The 10,179-nt window shown below is 35.4% G+C and overlaps 3 protein-coding genes across 3 annotated transcripts; 1 reads left to right on the top strand and 2 right to left on the bottom strand.

Moving 5' to 3' along the window:
* Positions 1-951: 951 nt before the first annotated feature.
* EIN_000230 (hypothetical protein) lies at positions 952-1,254 on the bottom strand (the record flags this gene model as incomplete). Its single annotated transcript, XM_004182898.1, has 2 exons — positions 952-1,058; positions 1,101-1,254. 2 exons carry the CDS (start codon positions 1,252-1,254, stop codon positions 952-954), a joined length of 261 nt encoding a protein of 86 aa, XP_004182946.1.
* A 758-nt stretch (positions 1,255-2,012) lies between these two features.
* On the bottom strand, positions 2,013-2,384 carry EIN_000220 (hypothetical protein; the record flags this gene model as incomplete). Its single annotated transcript, XM_004182897.1, has 1 exon — positions 2,013-2,384. One exon carries the CDS (start codon positions 2,382-2,384, stop codon positions 2,013-2,015), a length of 372 nt encoding a protein of 123 aa, XP_004182945.1.
* A 545-nt stretch (positions 2,385-2,929) lies between these two features.
* EIN_000210 (protein serine/threonine kinase, putative) lies at positions 2,930-8,362 on the top strand (the record flags this gene model as incomplete). Its single annotated transcript, XM_004182896.1, has 1 exon — positions 2,930-8,362. The coding sequence occupies one exon, from the start codon at positions 2,930-2,932 to the stop codon at positions 8,360-8,362; it is 5,433 nt and encodes a 1,810-aa protein (XP_004182944.1).
* Between the last annotated feature and the right edge of the window lie 1,817 nt (positions 8,363-10,179).

Here is a 10,179-nt window from a genome sequence, read left to right as displayed (position 1 = left end):
TAACAACACACTTTATTTTCAATTTGCTCTACAAAGTCTATAAGACTCTTTATTGGTTTTACTGGAATCATTGCATACATTTACTCGACTATCATTTTCAAATAACTTTTAGTCATCTTATTGACATTAACCGATGTAAATCTGTTTATATACAATTGTGGCAATCAATTTATTACCTCCCTTTTCCAAGTGGATTCTGACTCGCAAACAGTCTAAATGTCGGTGGACATATTACTTCCATATTGATCTGTGGTATATATACGGCCGCTCGGTGATTCAACAACGAACCAAAACTTTCTAAAACATTTTTTGACGCCAAGTAGAGTTCATTAAGTTACACCCATGATCCACTTTTATTGTTCTCAGTAACAATTTCCACCATCCAAATCTTCCACTATTTTTTTCAAGTGAAAGATATGCGACAAGTAAATAGCTAATGTCTATGTGTCGAGACAGATTGATTCTAAACAATGGAAAGTTTAACATTGATGACAGTATATCTATTTATGTAATCTTTTTAACTCCAAGAGATTTTGTCATTAATATCAATTTATGGAGTACCAACACTCTCAAAAAATGAAATATGTTGTTAGTAGTAATTGGTGTATTCACACTGTAATTATCTTGTTTTTGAATTAAACTATTTGATATGAAAGTGAAGTTTGATACACTATTGTTGTTTGGTCCAACACTCAAAGTTGGTTGCATGGACATCTCTTAAACTTTAGAGTCTTTCAATTTCTCTTCAATAGTCACCAATGCTTCATTTAATACAATCAAACACTTTGTATTTGTTTTCCCGACTTCATTTTTTACACCATCAATCACCATCAAATGAGTTGTATGAATGAATCGAACAAAAGGCGATGGTATACTTTTTTAACAGTTCATAAAATCAGTTTACGCTAAAAAAATTTTGACTGACACTTTCTTCCCAAATTTCTCCTCCGTTCACATCAAGAACTTGACTATAGCAGCCGCAAACTTTCTATCTGTTGGTTCATTGATCTTCTGTTGGACTATCAGTAACAAGTCTCCTTTTTCTTCAAACAACTTGACTCTAGATCTCTGTAAATCGATTTTTCATGGCAGTACTTAACTCTCTTTTACCAAATCTCCACCAAGTTCAAATATTTTGAAAGTATTATTCGCAACAATTTCCTTTATCTCTGATGACATATTCTCTGCAATAATCATCATTCTTGTAAATTCGAACACTGTATTTATTCTTTCCAAAACAGACTTTTCCGCCATTAATTTCATTGCTTCAATCAATAGTATTTGTTTAGTTTAAATAATATTTTATACCTTTTTAATAAACTCTCTATGTCTTCCACTTTATTCTTTTAGTAACTCTTATAATTCTTTTGGTTAATTATTAACAACTTTTGTAATGTTCCTGTCGTTTTTAACAACATTTCCAACAATTTGTCTAACTTAAAAATCGTTTGATCTTTATTTCGAGCCGGTTGCATACCTTTAATGAAATCAGCAGTTTCCGTGTGTTGGTGGCAGTTCATTATTCTCAGTCAATTATACAATACTTTCGCTAAAATATGGCACAATGTTTTCTATTTTTGTGCCCGTCTCTTTAATAAGAAGTGTAAGCTCTTTATTTTTAACGCATTCAATAATTAAGCAGAAGAGTCGTTATATTGAAGAAGTCCAAACTATTTCCGGACACAACTTCAATACTTGAACAAACTCCTTACATCCATACACAATGGTAAAGTCTATTTTCACCTTCAGATCATCTTCAATAACCTTCTGAATGACATTCTTTTTGGGGTTTCTCATCTTTTCAGCTCCTATAAAGTGCCCATCTCTCGCCAACTTCTTATAACTATTCTCATGTCTGTCAACCCATTAAAACAACTACCCGAGTGTAATAAACGAATGTTTTCCTCCAAAGAACTGTGTCATTGAGCATTGCTTCTGAGGCTACTTAAGCACTTGGACCAATTTCTTTGAATAACTTGGTGGAATCTGACTTCTTTTTTCAATAATATATTTTATTTCATTTTCAGGTATTTCGTCAAATTGTAATTTGGTAATTCGATTTCTAAACAACATGACAAATGTTTTCTTCCTCCATACGTATTTGGGGGGTTTTGCGTCGCAAACAACATGAACTGTGGATGGGGCTTGACCACCTCTTGCGTCTCAGGGATATACAATTCTTTGTTGAATTCCAAAAGTCTATTCAGTGCTTCCAACACCTCTGAAGGTGCCAAGTTGAGTTCATCAAGTACAATCCAATTTCCCTTTCTCACTGCTTCAACCAATATCCCTTCTTGGAACACCAATTTCCCGTCTTCCGTAGGGACATAACTCCCAAGGTATTCTTGAACGTCTGTTTGTTCATGGTTATTCACTCTAACCATTCTATAAATCGTCGCGTGAGCAAAATATTAGACCAATGAAGTTTTATTAAAGTCGATCAAATAAATTTAAATGTAATAATCTTTAGTTAAATTTATAATTATTTATTACTATTTAATATAATAAAATATAGTAAAAATAATGAGAAAAATTTGAAACTTTAATAAAATAAATTTGAAAAATTTGAAAAATTAAATTTAATATTCAAATTATAAATAACAAATTATTTAATTTTTAACTAACGGTTATAAACAAACGTTTCCAAAATAATAATTGCCGAAAATGTGGTATTATAACGTACGAATTCATAAGAGAAAATGAACATTTTGGTTATTAAATGGTGACGTGGGTTATAAGCATTGTGATTTTGGAAGCCTCTGAAAAATAAGTTTCTAAAAAAATGGGAAATGTGAAATTCAATTTTTAATTTTAAAATGGTATTATAATAAAAAATAATTCTATTTGTATAAGAAAATATAAAAACCAGAAATTTTTTATTTTTTATACATGAAAAACATGAAACTATAAATTTCAATTTACAAAAGTAATGCTTTACTTTGTGACCAACACTTTGCTGTTAATTTTATTAACAACAAAAACCAATGCCGCGACATCATGTAGTAGTGGACATTACCTTTCTGGAACTTCTTGTTATTATTGTAGAGCAGGAACTTATTCCTCGGGTGGTACAACAACATCATGCAGTTTTTGTTCACCTGGCTATTATTCTGGCTCTGGTGCTTCATCGTGTACAAAATGTAATCCTGGATATTATGCTTCAAGCGCCGGGTCGTCGTCATGTACGAATTGTAATCCTGGTAAATATGCTTCAAGTTATGGGTCTGCTTCATGTTCGACTTGTTCAGCGGGAACGTATTCTGGTACTGGTGCTTCTTCGTGCACAAAATGTAGTGCGGGGTATTATTCTGGTAGCGGAGCTTCTTCGTGTTCTGTTTGTTCAGCTGGTACATATTCGTCGTCTGGGTCTTCTACATGCACGAAATGTAATGCTGGATCTTATTCTTCTTCGGGATCGACAAGTTGTAAACTATGTGATGCTGGAACATATTCAAGTAATGATGGAGCATCGTCTTGTAAATTATGTAATGCTGGGTCTTATTCAAATAAAGGAGCAACCACTTGCACTACATGTACTGGTGGGTATTATTCCCAATATTCCGAAAGTGCTTCATGCACGGCGTGTGCTGCAGGAACACGCTCTGAATTCCCAACGTCATCAACAAAATGTGTGACATGTAGTAGAGGAACATATTCGAGCAGCGGAAGTGCTTATTGTAATGATTGTAGAGCAGGAACTTATGCAGATGAACAAGGAAGTTCGTCGTGTAAAACGTGTGCGGATGGATTTTATTCCACATCTGGAAGTTCGACGTGTGTACAATGTATTTCCACAAGTTGTGGAGTGTGTTCAATAACAACGGGGGAGTGCACTTCGTGTAATGTTGGCTATTCGTATGATTCGTCAAATAAGAACTGTTCAATATGTCCCGCATCGTATTATTCGAGTGGTGGAACTTCGTTGTGTTCAAAGTGTGCAACTGGGTATTATTCACTCAGTGGTTCAAGTGGGTGTACAAAGTGTTTGACAAGTTGCAAAACGTGTGACCAAACAAATGGAAATTGTTTATCTTGTTATGACGGTTATTTTATGAATGGTAAAATGTGTGACACATGCTCGGCTGGCACGTACCAAAGTGGTGGAAGTTGTGTAACGTGTGCCGACATGCAATACTCGTTGGCGGGAAGCACAACGTGCAAAAGTTGCAGTTCGACGTGTTTGAGTTGTGATAAGACAAATGGGTATTGTACGTCATGTGAGTCGGGTATGGGAATTACAACAAATACATGTTCTGTTTGCAGTGCTGGTACATACAGTGTTGCAAATAATTGTGAGTATTGTCCACTTGGGACATATTCATCATCACCAAAAAGTTTGCAATGTTCTACATGTGCAGATGGGACTTATGCCAACACAACAGGATCAACAAGTTGCAAAACGTGTAATGTTTTGTGTGAAGGGTTGTGCGAAAGAACAAGTGGCAAGTGTGTAGCCTGTGTGAGTGGTGCTGTTTATTTGAATGGAGTGTGTTCACTGTGCAATTCAGGAACAATGGCAAATCAAACAACAAACAATTGTGACACATGCAAGGCGGGTACTTATGCTGGTGAAGGCTATTCTGAGTGTAAAAGTTGTGGAGAAATGACATACTCAACTGGTGGTTCACCATCTTGTCAGCAATGTGACAGTCATTGTGATGGGTGTGATGCGACGAATGGGTATTGTGTCAACTGTGTGACTGGGTATGGTCTAGCAGCTGGGAAGTGTGCCATATGTCCAAAGGGAACTTACTACATGAGTTCTGTGTGTCAGAGTTGTGGTGATATGGAATACCAAGATGTTGTTGGACAAACCACCTGCAAGTTGTGCGACTTGTCGTGTGCAAGTTGCAATGCAACAAATAGTAAATGTCTCATATGTGCTGCTGGATATGGCTTTGACAGTGGAGTGTGTACATTGTGTGGCGACCTCACATATTCAGAAGGCGGTGTTTTGCAGTGCCAACAATGTTCGACTGAATGTAAAAAGTGTGACAGAAAAAGTGGTGCATGCACATCGTGCGAAGTCGGCAACAAGAGAGTTGACAACAGCTGTGTGTCGTGTGCTCCATCTGGATATTGCGATTTGTGCACAGACGAGACATCAGATGGTATTTGTGTATCATGTGAAGATGGATTTTATTTGAATGAAAGTGCCGACTGTCAACCATGTAGTGATATTCACAACGACTGCCTGGCGTGTTCAAAAATAGCAAAAACGTGTCTCTCATGTGCAGGCAACATGATATCAACTGGCACCAGTTGCGTTGCATGTGAAGTTGGGATGGTCAAAGTCACAGAAACGACATGCGACTACTCGTACAATGTCATCCCAAAGTGTCAGATTGCAGACTATGCCAACAGTCAACACATTTGCACCACATGTTTTGCGCCATATGTCACTTCAAGTGACTTGAAGGCGTGCAATTTGGGATACACAACTACAACATACTACGACACAGATGACCACCAATTACGCACCAACATGGATGGGTGCATCAATCAAATCGATACAATGTGTTACTTGTGTGATAATACAACGATGTTGTTGAACGGTGTTTGTAATGTTAAGCACGAGAAGTGTGGGAAATACTCGCAACACGGCTGTGACAACTGCGTTTCAGATGTGATCACATCAAATGGCAATTGTGTTGTTAACACAAATTGTAAATATGAAATCAACAGAGAAATTGGCACCGAGTGTTTGTATTGTGTTGATGACGTGTTGTGTGGCAAAGCAAAACAAAATTGTGAAACATCACACAACGAGTACTGCTATTTGGCAATCAGTGGATATCACACAACAAACGACAACACCGTTGAACGGTGTGAGAGTGAAGTGTGTGTCATTTCAAATGGAGTTATCACAGATTTGAAATGTCAAGATGACAAATTGTTGATAGATGGTGTGTGTACAACTAATGCGATGTGTATAGTAATGTCGTATGGTGATTGTATCAAGTGTGATGCAAAACAACACATCTCACATGGTATGTGTTCACAAAACAATCCAAATTGTGACAACCAAAATGGAGATATTTGCATCGTGTGTAACAACTCCATCAACGTTGACGGTGTGTGCACAGACACCCAGTCAATTCATTGCAGTTCATTTGACAAAGTGTGTGTCACATGTGAGAGTGGTTATTACAAAGACGTTGATGGCTGCAAAGAGAAGACTGGCGTTTTGTCTTATTGCGATGTTGTCTCGTCACTCAACACCAAATGTGTCGAGTGTGAGTCCGATTACAATTTCAATGGAATTTCGTGTGTGCCACAAACACTTCCAAATGAGACCACCAAACAAACAACTAAAAACGTAGACACACAGACAGACAGCCACTGTGAAGTGAGCACCACAAAGGGGTGTCTGAGGTGCCTCAGTGGGTATTACCTCGCAGACCGGATGTGTGTGAAGTGTGAGTACCCCTGTGTTTACTGCTCAAATCAGACATTCTGCACAAAGTGCGACGATTACTCGTACGCAAACAGCAACGGCGTTTGCACTGAAATCAACGCACTTGTCCGTGTGTGTGACGTGTTGATGTCAACATATCGTGGATGTGTAGTCTGTAAAAATGGGTACATGCGGTCATCTGATGGGACAACATGCATTGGTTGTGATGAGTCGTGCAAGTCGTGCACAAATGAAGGAAACTGTGTTGTGTGCAATGAAGCGTTCTATCGCACCTCATCAAACGTCACCAAATTGTGTTCTCCACAAAGCGAGTTGACTTCGTGTGCAAACAAAACAACAGTTGGTTGTATGCTATGCGAAAGTGGGTATTATCTCTCCAACAATTTGTGTGCAAAATGTCAAGACACGTGTACACAATGTTATGGCATCGATGAGTGCACTGATTGTGTGAAAGACAATGTACTTGTGTCAGGTGTCTGTTCACAATACACAGTCATCGAAAACTGTGTTGAGTCTGCCAACAACAAATGTTCAAAATGTGATGACAACTACAAATTGAGTGACGACATGTTGAGTTGCATTCACACAACAAATTATGGTGTTGTAGTTGGCATTCCAATTGTCTCCGTTTTCATCATAGTACTCATTATCATAGGTATTATTGTAATTACAATTATTGTTTTACAAAAGCGCAAAGAAACAAAGAAAATGGAAAATATCTGTGTTTTTAAGATGAGTCGTTCAAACATCGCAATGAGTGTGTTAGACGGCAACATTTTAACCAACAAAAAGTCGCTGACATTTGATGACACCAGTGAAGTCATTCCCGTTGAGAAAGAGTCTCGCGAACTTCTCTGTGTTGGCAACAAAGGCAAAGGCGTTCTGAAAGTCCAAATCACAACACGTGGCGGCTGCGACAAGTACTCAATTCGCACAGAGCCGCAATTGGTGACTTTGAAGAAAGGCGAGGCGTGCGAGTCTGAGGTGTTTGTGACACCGCACTGTTCTATGAAATTACACGACGAGATGATGATAGTCACTATGGACATATTAAACAGTGAGACCACCACGTTGTCGATACCAATCATATTAAACACTGAAAACTCAACCAAATTAGATTACGACGAGTTAAAAGAAGACAAGAAACTTGGCGAAGGCTCGTTTGGAATTGTCTACAAAGGAACTTACAGAGGAAATGTTGTTGCCATTAAAAAACTGAAAGAAGTTGGAGACAACAAAGGGTCGATGGAAGAATTTGAGAATGAAGTATCAATGTTGGACAAATTCCGAAGTGAGTATATTGTCCACTTTTATGGTGCCGTTTCTATACCAAGTAAAGTGTGTATGGTCACCGAATTTGCTCAATATGGAAGTTTGAACGACTTGATTAAAAAGACGACACAAGAGATGCCACGATTTGCAGTGCGAGTAAAGTTAATGTTAGACGCATCAAAAGGCATTTCATATTTACATGAAAATAACATTTTACACAGAGACATCAAACCAGACAACTTCTTGGTGTTTTGCATTGACAATTCAATGAACGTGTCAGCCAAATTGACTGATTTTGGGTCATCAAGAAATGTCAACATGTTGACGACCAACATGACATTCACAAAAGGAATTGGAACACCAAAGTTTATGGCACCTGAAGTACTTGAAAGAGAGAAATATAAGAAGCCAGCTGATGTCTATTCATTTGCAATGACTATGTACGAGGCATTCACATGGGACTTTGCATTCAAAAACACGGATGTACAATTCAAATATGCGTGGAGTATAGCAGATTTCACATCGAGCGGAAAACGACTGCAAATACCAACATCGGTACCAGAGGAACTTAGCATTCTTATACAACAAAGTTGGGAACATAACCCTAAAAAGAGACTTGAAATTAATAATGTCACTCAAAAACTCCAAGAGTTTTATAAAACAGTTAATTAATTAAAATTGTTATTTATGTATTCAAAAAACTTGTTAAACTTTTAAAAAGTATTTTATTTCCTATTTTACATTTTTTTTTATTTTTTTAATTATTTTTCAAATAAAAAATAATAATTACCAATTATTAATTTTGATATTGAATATAATAAAAATTCTTTTTACCACTTAAAATAACGCACTTATTCATTTAGTTGACCCGTTTTTACTGGGATATTAATTCAATTTTGATGAATTATCACAATTTTGTTTTAATAATAAGAAATAATGAAGTCAGTCTTGAAACCTTATTTATTCTAAAAACCTTACAGTGAAAAAGGTCTATCTGTCGAGATCTTAGCACAAAAAATAATTTATTTGTCGGATTTGAGAGAATTTTTCAGAAAGTTCGTTTTAATATAGAATTTTATTTTTAAGTAAAAATTTGGTTTAAATTCAACAAAAGGTACAAATTCGAGAACAAAAAATTTAATTGTCGTAAACAGAAATGATTGGCCAGTTGTGCGATAAATAGACTCGTTCGACAAATAAGATTGCGACAAATAGACTCTTTTCACTGTATTTATTTTCCTTTGAAAAAAAGCATTTTTGGGATGTTTAATAAATATTATTATTATTTAAACTATTTTCCAATAACACAACCAAAAACATAAATGGGGTTAAAGTCATTTAGCCAATCATTTCATTTTTTCTGTTTGTCAATAAATGGTGATATTAATGTTGTTATTTACCAAAAAGAACGGGAAAATACATTAAACAAACCGAGTTTTTTGGATCATTTTTTGAATAATTTCGCTTTTAGGCGTGAGTACTTTTTCAACATTTTTAGGACACTCTTTCGGAGAGCAAACAGACATTCACAAAGTTAAGACAATTTCTTGTGAACGGCTTTTGACTCAACTGCTTAACTGCAATTCGATGTTAGAGTCTGCCAAGTGCGGTGCTCTTTTCAATTATGTTTTGTCTCGTTGTTTTTTTATTTATATTTGATAAAATAAAAGTTGGTTGTTGTCAAATTATGTGTTATATCTATTATTTTAAACAACGAAAGATTTGCCAATTATTTTTTACAACAACGGCACCATTTTTGTTGTTATACACAATGTCTGAGCGTAAAAAAAGAATTGGTCAATTTGTTTAAGTTTGTTTTGATTAAAAAAACAAAGATTTTAAACATAAAAATGATCAAAAAACAACACCAAATAACAAAAAAATAAACTATTTTTGGTGATAAATAAGGTTTTTGGAATAAATGAGGTTTCCAGACTGACTTTACCATTTATTTAAATTTTGTTGTATGTGGTCTTGCATTCTTTTGTTAATAGACTTTCTTGATGTTTGTACGTTTTTTTGTGTTTTTAAACACTCCAAACCGTTGTTTATTTGTATCATTCCAAGTTTTTTTCAAAAAATCGTTGAATTTTTTTATCAATGGCTGCTGACACTATTACGCTTCATAAACTGTTTTTCAAAAGTCATTACTGTCATATTTTTAGAACTTTTTAAAACCCCGTTTTTTATTTGTGTTTTTTTAAAAAAATAAAAATCAAAAAATCAAAAAAACCTACTTTATTTTGAAAAAAATACCAATACTGTTCAATTATTTTCGGACAATATCAGAAATTTATCTGAATATTAGCAAGCCTTTTCCAAAAAAAACCGATTCCATTATTTGATTTGACCGTAATTCGATACTTTGCAACATATACACATCATTTTTGGCCTAAAAGCACAACAATTAACTTTTAAGTAAATTGGATGTTGTTGTTTGTGTTAAGTTCTCACTGAATATTACTTTCATTAAAATATCATTTTTAATT

This window comes from Entamoeba invadens, assembly GCF_000330505.1.
Source record: "Entamoeba invadens IP1 unplaced genomic scaffold scaff_1105074725269, whole genome shotgun sequence".
Lineage (NCBI taxonomy): Eukaryota > Evosea > Mastigamoebida > Endamoebidae > Entamoeba > Entamoeba invadens.
This window is presented reverse-complemented; position numbering and strand designations above follow the sequence as displayed.